This window comes from Tenrec ecaudatus, chromosome 8 (genome assembly GCF_050624435.1).
Source record: "Tenrec ecaudatus isolate mTenEca1 chromosome 8, mTenEca1.hap1, whole genome shotgun sequence".
Classification (NCBI taxonomy): Eukaryota; Metazoa; Chordata; class Mammalia; order Afrosoricida; family Tenrecidae; genus Tenrec; species Tenrec ecaudatus.
This window is the reverse complement of record NC_134537.1, coordinates 140,333,287-140,348,156: the sequence shown is the minus strand read 5'-3', so window position 1 is coordinate 140,348,156 and position 14,870 is coordinate 140,333,287. Positions and strand designations below refer to the sequence as shown.

Sequence of the window (14,870 nt, the reverse complement as noted above, 5' to 3'; positions counted from 1 at the left end):
TTGCTGCCATTGAGTCGATTCCAACCCAGAGCGACCCTACATGGGGTTTCTAAGGTGGTAGATCTTTACAGGCACAGACAGCCACCTCTTTATCCTGAGAAGGAAGAGCGACAAATGGGTTTGAACCATTAACTTTTCAGTTAGTAGCCCAGCGTTTACACAACAGCAACAGGTTCAGAATGACTGGAGATGGTTGGAAGATAAATGGCTCTCTGTGGCCAGCCTCTTCCTCTTCTTATCCCTGGTGATTGGACCAGCACAAGCCTGAGTTAGCTGCTCTGGGCTGAGCCACCCCGTGGATATTGGTGGATTCTGTCGCCGTGAATCACTACGCCTTGCGGCTCCATCATGACCTACTTCACTACACAGCTGCACTACTGGCCTCTGCCACACCTTGACATCTCATCTTACACTCTGCACCTCCCGCCAGCCACTTCATTGTCTGCTTCCTGGAAGTTGGACCAGTGGCAAGAGTTGGAAAGACTTAACTATCCCACGAAAGTGAGTTGGACTGAGCCCTCTTTATTGCTGTGTGGACTAATTAGCTGTTGTATTCCTTCTCGCTATATAAACCTATCTAATGTATGAGGCTGGGTTGACTAGAGAAACAAATTTAGTGACACTCATATGTATAGTAAGAAAGAGCTTTATATCAAGAAGTAATAGTATTTCAGGAAAACATCCCAGCCCAGTCCAACTCAAGTCTATAAGCTCGATACTAGTCCATAAATCCCTCTTCAAACTCACACAGCCACATGCAATGATGCTGAATGCAGGAAGCTCCCAGGCCATTGGGTTCAGAGTCTTGTGGACCCAGTGGCAGTGGAAGCTTCACAAGGCTCTGGCAGGTCTTGGCCAAGTATCTCACCAATAGGAAAATGAAGCAGAGCCTCCTTATGAGAAGGCCACGCCCTCCAGGGTGCACCATCAGGCTGTGACCTGGTTGACAGCCTAGACTCCACCTCTGCACTGTCTTCAAGTTGACACAAAATTATGTAACTATCACACGTGGTGAAAGTTGGCAGACAGTTAAGGGTGTGAACTTTGTTGGACAGCTTGCCCCTTTCACCGAGTTGAATGATCTTTTCTCCCATCTAGCCTGAGGATGTCCTCCATGTGAAAGGTCAGCAGCGCTGACCTCATTGTCCGTGTTGAGACCACAGAGAAATCTCAACCTTCCTCTTCCCAACCAATTGAAGTGATTTCCCCACCCCCGTGTTTTCCATATGTGACTGGAAGCCCTCGTGGTGTCCTGGGGCAGGCATTGGGTTGCTAACCGCAAAGTCAGCAGTTCGAGCTACCAGATGACCCATAGGAGAAAGATGACGTTTTCTGCTCCCGTAAAGAGTGACCACAGGGGCAGTTCTCCTCTGTCCTGTGAGGTCACTGTGAGTTGGAAATCGACTTGGTGGCAGTGGGCTGGTGGTGGTTCCACATGATTTCCTTGAGAAACCCTGTGAATTAGGACCGTGCTCTGCATCCCCGAGCCTCGCTGAGTGTGCTTCTGTCCCCCTGTCTGTCCCTACCATGTTCCTGTGTGTGCACAGGGTCCACTCGAAGGCCCTGCTGAGCACTCCATTGCTGGTGCTGGACGTCAACGATGACTTTTCAGAAGGAGGGGCCAAGCAAGAGGAACTCATGAGAAAGGTGGGAAGACCCTGACCTCCTGCTTCCCAGTGGGGAGCGCTCCGCCTGGGTATACGTTCCCCTCTCTGGTGTTGGTGGCAAACTTCAGTGTGATGGGCAGTGTGCTTCTGTACCTCACGTTTCATGTCACACGCAAAGCACACCTCATAAATAGGGTCTTTGGATGCTGGAAGTTTGCGGTAGTCACTGTTAAAATCATGGGCTTGTAAGGTCCTTCCCAACCAACCGTCTCCACAGAGGTGTTCTCAAAGTTGGGAAACGAGGCTCTGGATTCATTACCAGCTCTGCCCCTGGTCACTGGCAGCCCACGCTCACGTTGCCTCTCGTATAACCTTCCCCTCCACACACACCCTCCTGGGCTCGGCGCCGTGTACATGTGGATGATGACTGAAATCCTCTGCTGAGATGGGCACTTTAACTCGGGGTTTACTCTTTCCCTTTCTCCAGGTAGACACCTTTGTAAAGCATCTGTGACCAGTGCTCTGCTCTTCTCCGACTTTCTGAAGCTAGACGTGTAGGCAGCTGCCCAGCCTTTCCTAAAGTTTATTGGTTTTACTTATTTCCTATGTCAGTTGTTCTGTCCACATGTATCTGTTGGTTGCCTGTAGGCCCAAAGCTAGCAGTGCCCCCCTGAGAACAGCCTTAGCTTTTCCTGTTGCACCCCAGGCCGATACGAGTGCCTGTGTCGTCCCACGAGTGTGCACTCAGCCAGGCCTCACCAAGCGCACCCAGGACCGAATGAAGTCAAGGGACTCAAGAGCCAATGAGAGCTGAAAAGAGCCAAGAGCCAGGAACGGAAGCCTGGACTCCGGGAAACTTCTCTATCTCTTCCAGTCCTGCAGCTCTTGGTGAGGAGGTTGGGGCTGGGGACCCTTGTATTAAAGAACCTGTCCAGAAGGGAGGAAGAGATGAAGGAAATAATGAAGAGCCTGAAGCCCAAGTATGTAACACTCAAGGTGGAGCCATCCTGACGCCCTGGCCTGCTCTGAGTACATTAACCAGTGAGTTTCCATTGATCTTACACGGTGAGTCTGTCTCTGCTAGGAAAAACAAAACACTTGATGTGTGTGCTGCGCTTTAAGCTTCAAGAGCAGTCTACTGTTATGGGAGAAAAGCCACGTGGCTCTGTAGAAGGAGAGTGCGCCATTGCAGGGATCTGGAAGGCCCGGTTCCCAGAGATGAGCTCTTGAACTGAAGCCTGCCTGTGGCGCAGGTGCCTTGCAGGCCCGCGGGACAGTGTATCTCAGAAGAGCCATGCAGCTCTTCCTAACACTTCTGTAATGTTCTGAAATAAAAAAGATGTGATTTCTTTGTCTCGCTTGTTATTTTTTAACAACAGCTTAACAGATATAATTATGTGCCATAAAATTTACCCATTTAAAATGTACAATTAGGTGATTTTTAGTGTTTCTGCAGGGTTGTGTGACCATGGCTACAATCCATTCCAGATTTTTTTTTTTTTGTCCTCATCATTCTCAAAAAATTTGCTCTCCACCTAAGCCCCTGGCATCAGCTCCTCATTTTTCCCCCTCCCTCCCCGCTTCTCCCTCCCTCATGAACCCTTGATAATTTATAAATTATTATTTTGTCATATCTTGCCCGATCCGACATCTCCCTTCACCCACTTTTCTGTTGTCCATCCCCCAGGTAGGAGATCACATGTAGATGCTTGTAATCGGTTCCCCCTTTCCAACCCACTCACCCTCTACCCTCCCAGTATCGCCACTCACACCACTGGTCCTGAAGTGATCATCTGCCCTGGATTCCCTGTGTTTCCAGTTCCTATGTATACCAGTGTACATCCTCTGGTCTAGCCAGACTTGCAAGGTTGAATTGGGATGATGATAGTGGAGGGGGAGGAAGCATTTAGGAACTAGAGGAAAGTTGTATGTTTCATCATTGCTACATTGCACCCTGACTGGCTCATGTCCTCCCCGAGACCCTTCTGTAAGGGAATGTCCAGTGGCCTACAAATGGGTTTTGGGTGTCCACTCTGCACTCCCCACCTCATTCACTATGATAATATTTTTTTTCTGATGATGCCTGATACCCGATCCCTTCGACACCTCGTAATCACACAGGCTGGTGTGCTTCTTTCATGTGGGCTTTGTTGCTTCTGAGCTAGATGGTTGCTAGTTTACCTTCAAGCCTTTAAGACCCTAGACACTATATCTTTTGATAGCCAGGCACCATCAGCTTTCTTCGCCACATTTGCTTATGCACCCATTTGTCTTCAGCAATCTTATCAGGGAGGTGAGCACACAATGATATGATTGTTTTGTTCTTTAATGCCTGATACCTGATTCCTCTGCACCTCATGATCACACAGGCTGGTGTGCTTCTTCCATGTGGGCTTTGTTGGTTCTCGTCTAGATAGCTGCTTGTTTACCTTCAAGCCTTTAAGACCTCAGACGCTATATCTTTTGATAGCTTGGCACCATCAGCTTTCTTCATCACATTTGCTTATGCACCCATTTGTCTTCAGCGATCATGTCATGGAGGTGAGCACACAATGATATGATTTTTTATTCTTTGATGCCTGCCTGATAACTGATCCCTTCGGCATCTCATGATCACACAGGCTGGTGTGCTTCTTCCATGTGGGCTTTGTTGCTTCTGAGCTAGATGGCCGCTTGTTTACTTTCAAGCTTTTAAGACCCCAGATGCTATATCTTTTGATAGCCAGGCACCATCAGCTTTCTTCACCCACTTTGTCTTCAGCGGTTGCATTGGGAAGGTGAGCATCATAGAATACCAATTTAATAGAACAAAGTATTCTTGCATTGAGGGAGTACTGAGTGGAGGCCCAATGTCCTTCTGCTACCTTAATACTAGACCTATAAATATATGCACATTTTCCCATCCTCATATATAAATATATTTGTGTATATATATATATGTCTTTATCTAGACCTCTATAAATTCCTTTTGCCTCCCAGCTCTTTCCTCGTGTTTCCCTTGACTTTCCTCCTGTCCCACTGTCATGTTCAGTCCCCACCTGGGTTTCAGCTATTCCTCTTGGTTACATTACCCTTGATCATGCCCTACCAGGCCTCCCACACCATCCTCACTACCGATTTGTATCACTTGTTCCCTTTTCCTTGGGTTTGTTAACAACATTACCTTTCCCCCCACCTCCCCCTCTCCCATGTCCCCCCAGAACTGTCGATCGTGTTGTTTTCTCTTCCAGATTGTTCATCCAGCCTATCTTATTTAGACAGACCTGCAGAGATAATAACAGGCACAAAAACAAGACAGAGCAAAACCAAGCAACGATATACAACAAAATAACAACCAGTGACAAAAAAAATGAAACACAACAAGAAAGAAAAGCTTGTAGTTAGTTCAAGGACTGTTTGTTGGCCTTTAGGAGTGTTTTTCAATCCAGTCTGTTGGGGTACCACGCCTTGGCCCCAAAGTCCACCTTCAGCATTCCCTGGGGACCTTGCCACTTCGTTATCTTGCTGTTCTGTTGCACCCCCTCGGTTTTGCCTCCGTGTGGCGGGATCAGTTTGGACGCAATTCCCACACTGTCTCCGGTGTTGTCCCTGAAGGACTTTGGGTCAGTGATGAACGTCATGTCTCATAGTGGGGTCGGCCATGTAGTCCTCTCTGTGGACTGACTGCTCTAATTGAGAACATCGTCCTCATGGCCTGGTGGGCCAGGATGTGCTCCACTATCTCCTCCTCCCCCTTCATCTGCTTCCGTGTACTTCAATCAGATATGTCCCTCTCCCGGAGCTGCAGATTCAATGTTGTCCTTTGAAATAAATTCTGGGGGAAGGGGCAGGTGTCCCCTTAGTAGTTGGGATTTGGGCCAGTTCCCAGACCTCTCCACTGGTTCCCTACTCCACGTAGACATGTTACATTCACATCTTGGAGCACTGGGTGGAAGTCTGGTCCCTCTCTCCTTGTGCCATTCCAGAACATTTGTATCACTCCAAAAGAAGCTACAACCGATTAGCAGTCACTCCCCACTTTCCCTTAAGCCTCGCAACACACAGGCCCAGGCCCAGAACAGGTAACCATAATCTACTGTCTGTATCTTCAGGCGTTAACCAGTGTGTGGTTTGGAATGGGCTTCTTGATCCAAGCCTAATGTTGATTTTTGCCATAGCGTGCATCAGTGCTCCATTTCCTTTTATGGCTTGTACTTCATTTGTGGCACTGTGGTATAAGCATCGGGCTGCTAACCACAAGGTCAGTCATTCCAAACCACCAGCTGCTCTGTGGGCAAAAAGAGGTCTATTTGCTCCCCTAAAGATTGATGGTCTCAGAAACGATGCAGGGTCAAAATGAGTTGGAACGGACTCAGTGGCAGAATTGTTTTGGTTTTTTGGAGTACTTCATTGTATGGATTTACTTCATTTTCATCAATTGAGGAACTTGCAGGCTTCTCACTTTTGAGCTGTTATGAATCATGCTGCTATGAACATTCGTGCACAAGTTCTCATGCAGGTATATGTGCCCATCTCTCTGGCATATGTACTTGAGAGTGGAATTGCTGGGCCAAATGGCAAGTCCTCGTGCAACATGTTAAGGACCTGCTGAACTTTTTCAAAGTGGCTTACATTTCCACCAGCAATGGGTTTCTCAACAATACGTGGTCATTTTTATGATAGCCCTCCTAGTGGGCACATGAGGAGCCTTGGTGGCGTGATGGTTATGCTTTGGGCCACTAACCTCGTGGAACAGTTTGAAACCACCAGCCAGATGCGCTGTAGGAGACAGAGGAGGCTTTCTACACTAGAAAGAAGTTGACGTAAACCCACGGGCAGTTCTACCCTGCCTTACAGGGTTGCTATGAGTCGGAATTGAGTTGGGGGCAGTGAGGTTGGTTTTTGAATTTTCTTGGGCTCTTATGGCATCCTGGTGATGCAATTTTTTGTCAGGGGAAGCCAGCCCCTAACACATCATTGCGGGTCCGGTAGGCGCAATTGTACAGCGATAATAAGTAAAGATCATAGTAAAGTTATTGAAAGCATGAGAGAAGTATTGAAATAAATGGAGTCAGACACGTTTCATAGTAGCATGCTCACCTCAGCTCCACTCGTTGGTCCAAGTGGAGGGGGAGAGAGAGAGAGATTTAATGCTAGCCCAGGCTATTTATCTTCTCTGGGGACATGCAAGCCCCTAATTACAGGTGAGGACATATGTCACAGGAAGGGGCTGTACTATAGGTAATACAGTAATGAGAAGGGGGTGGTCTAGGGACATACACACAATAGGAAGAGGGATTGGGGTTAGACATGTGACAAGATGGGTGGACCCTAGATTCAAGATGGCGACCTAACCTTGGTCATCCTAGGGCAGGTTTGACCTCTCTGGGATCTCCTATAAGGAAACAGACAATGACTATCCTTATCAGAAGGGAGTGGGCCCTATTTGTTGTGGGATAAACAGTGGTGACTACCTGCTCTGGATAGTTGCTAGCTCTCAGGGGGAATAACCCCTGACCTACTTCTGATGACCTCCAAGTATAGTCATTCCCAAGCAGCTGTCTGGCATATATTTGGGGGAGACAGCTTGGGAGAAATCCTTCTGTATCCCACAATTTGTGACAAATTGTGCTCAGGGTAGTTCAAAACTACCAGCCGCTCCATGGGGAACCATGGGGCTTTCTGTTCTTAGAAAGATGTACAGTTCTCAGAAACCCTTTGCAGTAGCCCTACTCTGCCTATAGGGTTAAAACCCACTTGACAGCAGGGAGTTTTGTCTTGGTTCTGAGATGTGTACTTTCCTGCTGGTGAATGCTGGAGAGGGTGTTTTCCTGCACTTAACTATCCGTTTGTATTTCTGTAGGAAAATATTTTGTCCATTTTTCAGGGTGCTTTATCAGATATATGGTGAACACTCTTTTTCTCCCAATGTACGTACTGTCTTTTCCCTTCCTTGATGGTGCCCTTTGAAGCATAAGTAACTTTAATTTTTATCAAGTCCAATCTGTTTGTTTTGCCACTTGTGCCTTTGGCAAGTTGAAGAAGGCTTTGAATAACCCAGGACCACAAGACTTTGTCCTGTATCTGCTCTTATGTTTTGTCATTTTAATTCCAACATTTAAGCCTATGATCCCACATGAGTTAGCTTTAGTGTCTGGTGTAAGGAAGGGGTCCAACTTCATTTTTGCACATGGCTAGCCAGTTGTTCCAGTATGTATCATTTGTGGACAGTGAACTGCCCCAGCCCATTGGTGACACATCTGCTTCAGGCCTTGGAGAAATCAGGGATGCAGATAGGGTGTTTGATGTGTTCAGGAAACTTGGTGGTTTTAGTCTTTTAGCTGGGGCAACCAACGTGTTAATTCCTGTTTATGTTTCTTAGGAACCTCTAGTGAAGGAATCACCTGTAGTCCTCAAGTCAGAGCATGAGCCCACCTCTCTTCATTCATTCATTCAGCAAATGCTAGGACCTGCCTTGGGCCAGGCACCAAGGAGACAGCTTTGAACCCCGCAGAAAGTAGGGCTGTTCTTCCCTCAGTGATCCAGTGGAGAAAGCTGTACTCATTGCACGTTGGTGAGCATTTCCAAAGAGGAGACACGGGGGAAAGGGTGGGGAGTGGGGGTGGCTGCAACACACGGTCACCATAATCTGGGACAGCTTTCCTAAGAGGGTCCCCTGAACACGAATGGTGGAGTACTTGGGCAGAGAGGAAAAGCATGTTGCTGGAGCCCTGTGAGGATTAAGCATTCCATCCAGGTTGTCTAAGCCAATTATGGGTTTTAAAGGTACTCTTCATTCATAGTCTTTACTTAGTCTCCAAGCCTTTTAAAACACAGATGTCCCCTGGGTGAGCCAGAGCCACCAACAGTCTCATCTAGGTGAACCAAGTTACCATTTTCTAAATTGGTAGCTGAGAACATCTGTAGAAAGAGTGAGCGTTTGAATGAGGAGCAGTCACCTTGCCCCCTAAGTCACTTGAGTATTTGTGTGCGGGGCGGGGGAGGGCGCGCTATTCTGGAGGAGACATTGAATCTGAGGAGTGGGGCAATCACTTCTCGGCCTTTTGGCTAAGATCAAGTGTAGTATCTGAGGAGCGAGCACCGTGGAGACGCAAAGGGGATGCTGGGGGTGGGAAGGCACCTCGAGCACCTTCCGGCTCTGTTAAGCATTTTGCCTGAAATACACCCCTTTCCTCATTTTTTGTGTCCTGCCACTATCAAGTCGGCCTTGAGCTGGTCTTCCTCGTAGGTTAGGCTGTCCCCTTGAGTCCCATAACTTGGATGAACGCCTAAAAATAGCTGCATTTCTGTCCAGCGTTCAGTGTGGTAAGACCTGCTATTCTGGAACCCACATAGTACACCTGGCTGGGTTTCTAGCGTGCCAATTGAGGAGGTGCAAGTTGTCAGATGGGAATGTGAAAGCAGAAGGTGATAGTTTCAGGTGAAAGGTGGTTGGTTATAGGCAAATGCTAGAGTCTGAGAGTAAAGGAAGTCAAAGAAGCGAGACCCTGGAACGTGTAGCCTCCACTTTAAATAGGGGCAGTTTAACTAGTTGGCCACTTTCTCCGTAGAGCGGTTTGCTTTCTTAGTCTCTCGTCGTTCTCTCTCCTCTGGGTGCCTCCTCCCCTGGCTTCTCTTTTTCGTCTCTTGTTTTATGAGACAAATCTCACATATAATTTAAGGAGAACATTTATTACATCTTAAACAGGACAAAAACAAAGGCACATCATGAAGCTGAGGAAGGCCTTCAGTACCGGGTCCCATTGACATCCAAGAATTTGCAGAAACTCCTTCAATGGGACCCTGGAGGGCAAGGGAAACACAAAAGCAGGACATCACAGATGGAAGGGGAACTACAGAAGGGGGAATAACCCTGATTGGGGGACAAACATTATGCTAGACCAAAGGGTTTACAGGTTGGTAGTCCGGACCATGTGACCCTAATAGCTCAGTATCCCCCTAGTACATACCCAGACCATATTCCTAAGGGCTAGCCACCCCCCCCCCCTCTGCTTCCTGGCCCAGCTAGAGGAGTGAGGATAGCCCATGCTCTGATACACTGCCTGGAGCCCAGGCCAGCCACACTGATGGTAAAATGGCCCAGGATTCAGTGGAGGCTGAATCCACAGGGAGACCCAAAATGTGGGTTTGGGGATGTCATTACTTGTGTTCTTTCAAACTTAGTGCTCAGAATTTAAGCTCTACTACACACGCTTCTGAAATGTGGTAGCCCCAGATAGCACAGCATGGCTCACTTTTGCCTTCATTTTCCCTCGCCGCCGTCAAAAATGAACACACAGGCTATGTCTTAAAATGACAAAGCCCTCCTCTGACAGTTCTGTAGATTAGTCCAACTTGAGTCTCACCTGGACTGAAATCAGGGCACCAGCAGGGCTGCGCTGCTTTCAGGGCCTAGAGGAGACTGTCCTCTCCTTGCCAGCTGCTAGAGCCCATCCATCCTCCGCCTTCCTCTTCAAAGCCCCTGACAGCATCGCATGCTTCTGACCTTAGCTAGACAGTGCCAGCTAAGTATTGGGCTTAATCATTGTAGGGGGAAACTGACCCCAAACCAAATAAGTACTTTGACCCCTCTTTAAGTTTACAACAGGACAAAGGCCAGGCAAAGTACAAGACCATAATGGTGTCCAAAGGATTCAGAGCCACTCTGCCTATCAGTTCATCACAGTCAGAAGCAGGACTATAGAACTGGGAAAATAACCGGAATTGGGATACACACTAGTGTAGATTAGAAACACACAAGATTGAATCAGGGCCCTCTGACCAAGGTGGTTGGGATATGACTCATGACCTTGGGAGCCTACTGCCTCATTTCCATCAAGGACACACCAAGGCAAGTCCCTGAGGGTGAGGTTGCCCCTCCCTACGCTGGCCTAGGGAGTGGTAGTCATTCACTCTCACAATCTGCCTGAGGGCAAAGTTTTCCAAGTTACTGGTGAGTGGTCAGAGGGGAACTGCATCTGTGTGGAGACTCAAAGTGAATTTCGAGCGCCCACTATAAATGGGAGCCTTCTGCTAACCTAGTGCTCAGAATTCAAGCTCTGATACACCACACAGTTCATCAGTTCAGGCAGTTCTACTCTATCCTATTGGATCACTATAAGACGAGGGAATTGATTTTATGGCAGTGGGTTTGTGTTTGTTGGCTTGTTTGTTTTTAAAGACTCCTGTGATTACATTGGGCCAACCTGGAACCACAGACTTGTCTTTCCATCTCAAGTCTTAATCATATTTGCAAAGTTCCTTTTGCTTTGTAAAATTAGGACAGCTTTGGAGGGATATTCTGCCTGTCTCCGATCCCAAATATAGTCATAGCTCCTACTGTTGTAACAGCAAAGTCGTGACTCGGGAATGAACAGGGGGGGCACTCTTGGACACCTGAAAGAAGAAAAATGTTTTAGCAAGCAATCCAGAGGAACTAGCCTTCCAGAAGATCTGGGCCCTGAATGGCGGTGAGCATGGCTTTTATACTTTGTCTGCACTAGGAAGCTAGCAGGGTTATATAAGGGAATAGGCAGGGATTTCTAGTGGGGACCTGATCCTTAGTAAAGGAAGAAGTGGGGTCAGGGGATGGGTCCCTTCTGGAATGAGGAAATACCTGGGGTAAGTTGTGCCCCAGGTTTCTTTTCTGGTTAAAAATTACCCATTAGAAGAAAAAATATATATGTGTGTGTAATTATGTAAATAGATATACATTTGTTTATGTATGTATATATAAGTAAATGAATTAAGAAAACAGATGGACTGGGCCTCTAAAATCTTACCCCAGAGCAAGAACAGTTTGTTCTAATAATGTGGCATTGTATGATAATCCCCTCCCTGACATGATCACTGAAGACAAAATGGGTGCATAAGCAAGTACGGTGAAGAAAGTTGATGGTGCTTGGCTATTAAAAGATATAGCATTTGGGGTCTTAAAGGCTTGTAGTTAAACAAGCAGCCATCTAGCAGGGAAGCAACAAAGCTCTCATGGAAGAAGCACACCAGCTTTTGATCATGAGGGATCAATGAGGAAAGGTATCAGAAGTTCAAAAACAACCAAATAGGTGTGAAGGGGGGGTGTGGATGCAGTGGAGACCCAAAACCCACCTGTGAGATAAGTGCACAGTCCCTCTCAGAAGGGCCACACGGACGGGATGGTGAATCCAGGGTGCAGTATGGCACTGATGAACCACGTAACTATCCTCCCCTTACATTTTTATTGGCTTTACTTCATTAATCATGTTAGATTTGCTTTTCATTCATTTATATCATTTGGAACATGAAAGCCAAGATAGAAAACCCTTCAGAAACAGTAATGGAAAGAAGAAGAAAAATCAGTAACGGGACTAATGGTTCGCTGAGGGTACAGGAAAGGGTGGGGGAGGAGGGGAGAATAGGGAGCTGGTAGCATTGAGGATTTTAACTCCACTCCACTCGATGAGATCAGACAACAGAATTGTATATGAATGGAAATATGGATGTGTAAGAGATGGCAAAAATAATACAGGTTCCTGGGGGTAGGGTGGGGTGGGAGGACATAAAGGAAAGCTGATAGCAAGGAGTTCCAGAAGTTTCAAGAAAGAAAACGTTTTTTTTGTTTTGTTTTGGTTTTTTTATGTTCTTTATTTTCCTCCACGCTGGCAAAAGTTCCGAGGAAGCTTAAAGTTTTGTAAACATTTTAACTATCCCTCTTTCCCACCCCCCATGTTTGAATGTACACAGCCAAGGAGATGGGAGTCCCACTGTGGAAGGGTGTCCCATCTCCTCATGCTATTTGATCCAAAAACTATACATGTGGTAGCAGTCTCTGTATAGTTAGTGTACATGTTTAAAAGGGGTGGGGAAAGAAAACGTTTTGAAACTGATGTGGTAGCAGTTGTACAATATTGCTTGAGGTGATGGAACCGTGGAATGTTATATCTGTAAGAGCCTCCCCCCCCCCCAAAAAAAGAGCTCTCACTAAAAAGAATTTTAAAAAAATTAATTAAAACCCATGAGGATTTTCCTTACACTGTTATTATCAGGAGAGGATTTTTTCCCCCAAGACTTGGACATGTGATGGAAATTGGCAATCATGTGGAGAAGTCAACACAATCGTGTAGTGAATTCTCATGCCCTATACCAATTGGCCTAAGACAACCAAAGTCAAACCTGTAGTTTGACCACGTCAGACATGTTGACTCATTGTGCTGAGGGAAACCTTGAGTCAGAGGAACTGTGAGGGGAGGTGTCTCACGAATGGGAAATGAACTCCGATGGAGTTTCTGGATGTGGGGGAAGGGTCAGTGTAGGCCAACTTCCCAGAGCCATATTTTGAGAGTGTAAGCATGGCGGCATAAAGGAGTCAGCCGGTCTGCAGTGTGGAACAGACGCAGGATCTCCCATGAAGGTGAGCCGAGTGGAGGGGAGCTAGCTCTAGAACCGATGGAGATGATGTATATGCAGGTCTTTCTAAAAGTGACCCAACAAGGACGTGGATTTTATATCAAGAAAACGACGTTTAAAAAAGAAGAACCCAAAGTTCACCAATGGTTACCATGAGTGAAAGAGGAAAAAATTTTGCTTAGAGGGCACTGAGTTTATGTTAAGGGTGGCAGAATAATTGAGTTATCTCTAATGGTCACACAACAGTATAATCAGTGTCATAAATTGTACACGTAGAAGGTATTGAATTGGGAAATGTTTTGTTGTGTATATTTTTGCCACAGTTAAAAAATAATAATTACATTACTAATAAGTACAAGGAAGAAGAAAATGTTCTAAAATTGATTGTGGTAATGATTATACAACTCTTTTTGATATGACTGAATTATTGAATTCTATGATATGGGAAAGAAGTGTCAATAAAACTAAACTTTTTTTTAAGTGACCTTATCTATGGTTTCTGAGACTGTCTGTGGGAATAGACAGCCTTATCTCCTGAGGAATAGCTGAGCTGGGGGGTTTGAGCCACCCACCTTGAGGTTAGCAGTTCAATGGCTCCTACCAACATAAGGTAAAAGTAAAGGATTGTGTTCTGAAGCTCTGAGCTTGAGTTGGAAATCAAATCTGCCTGGTGTCAGAGTGACTTGGGTCTTCCAGGTAAGACAGAGCTGTTTCATTTTTACTGATGACGACGACAGTCCCACCAGCAAGTCTCAGAGAGCCCATCATCCTGGAGAAGAAGGTATCTCAGTGAGTCAGACAGTCACATGGAGAGAGAAGGGAGTCATTCTGACACCTGACAGCCGCAGCTTGCCCTTGGGGAAACATTGTTAGGTGGCAGGTAACTGTGCAGCAGCCTTTACCTGTGCTGTACCTTTCAGCCTAATGAGTGCAGAGTAGCGTTTTACTTAATCTGAGCTAATGTTCGTTTTCTCCCCCAACCTCTGTTATTCACTCTTGGCCAGTCATATTTCTGTTGTGTCCTGCCTCCCTTTCACTATCCACCCTCCACCACCCTGTCCCCACTCCCCACTCCCTCAAGGTCAACATGTCAGAAACTCTTCTCTGTCACACACACACACACACACACACACACACACACACACACACACACACCATGCTGTACTTCCAGATAACAAAGCCAGTTTGTGCTTTGCCAATCACCCAGTGGACCACAGTAAGAAGTCTCAGTCATCTTTGACCTGAGCTCTCTCCTCATCCGTTGTCATCAAATTCTGTCCATCCATCTCTGAAATCTCACCACCTCAGTCCTGTTGCCCCAGTTCAGGGTTCAGTGGAGATTGTGATGGACTCTCTAACATTCATCCTCCTCTTGTATAGCAGCACCCTTAGGCTCTTTTTCAAGCATTGTTGTGCCCAGGAGCAGCTGGAATGCCCTCTCTTCCACCACCAGTACCACTACCCATAAGCATCCCTTCCTCGAGCCACCCCAGGTAAACAATGTGCAACAGAGCACTGTGCTGGTTCTGTGTGTTTTAAGCTCTGAGTGCGAAGGACAACAGTGAGAGCCCAAAATCGAATGTTGAGCCTCCAGGTGTACGCCTTCATTGAATTCCTTCCGACCAAATAGCCAGTAGTGTGAATAGCCTTGCTCTCGGGCAGAGTGCATTAGAAAGTGAAATATTGACACTCTCCAGGCCAGTGGAGGGAGGGCCTGTCTAGCCCTTGGGGAATTGCTTGGGTGTGCCCTTGATGGAACATTGGGTGCTGAGGTTTGCATAGATCTTGAATCAAATCCTGACTGCCTTGATTGAAGGCCACAGAATTGTGTATTTTCTGTTTTACTTCGGTGTTACTCTTTTTAAAATGTTAGTGTTTTTCTGCATATGAATATCAGGA

General features: G+C 46.6%; 1 protein-coding gene and 1 pseudogene across 2 annotated transcripts in view; both read left to right on the top strand.

The window, feature by feature from the left end:
• Positions 1–14,870, top strand: part of DGUOK (deoxyguanosine kinase) — a 63,597-nt gene that overhangs the window by 33,446 nt on the left and 15,281 nt on the right. The window contains exons 6-7 of one of the 2 annotated variants that reach the window (XM_075556934.1): positions 1,548–1,647; positions 2,095–2,945. In XM_075556934.1, coding sequence (XP_075413049.1) covers positions 1,548–1,647; positions 2,095–2,121 — 127 coding nt within the window. In that variant the 3' untranslated portion in view covers positions 2,122–2,945. Of the gene's footprint in view, positions 1–1,547; positions 1,648–2,094; positions 2,946–14,870 lie in introns of those variants that run through there. The other variant, XM_075556933.1, reaches the window with a different exon arrangement.
• On the top strand, positions 8,635–8,851 carry LOC142455655 (U2 spliceosomal RNA; annotated as a pseudogene).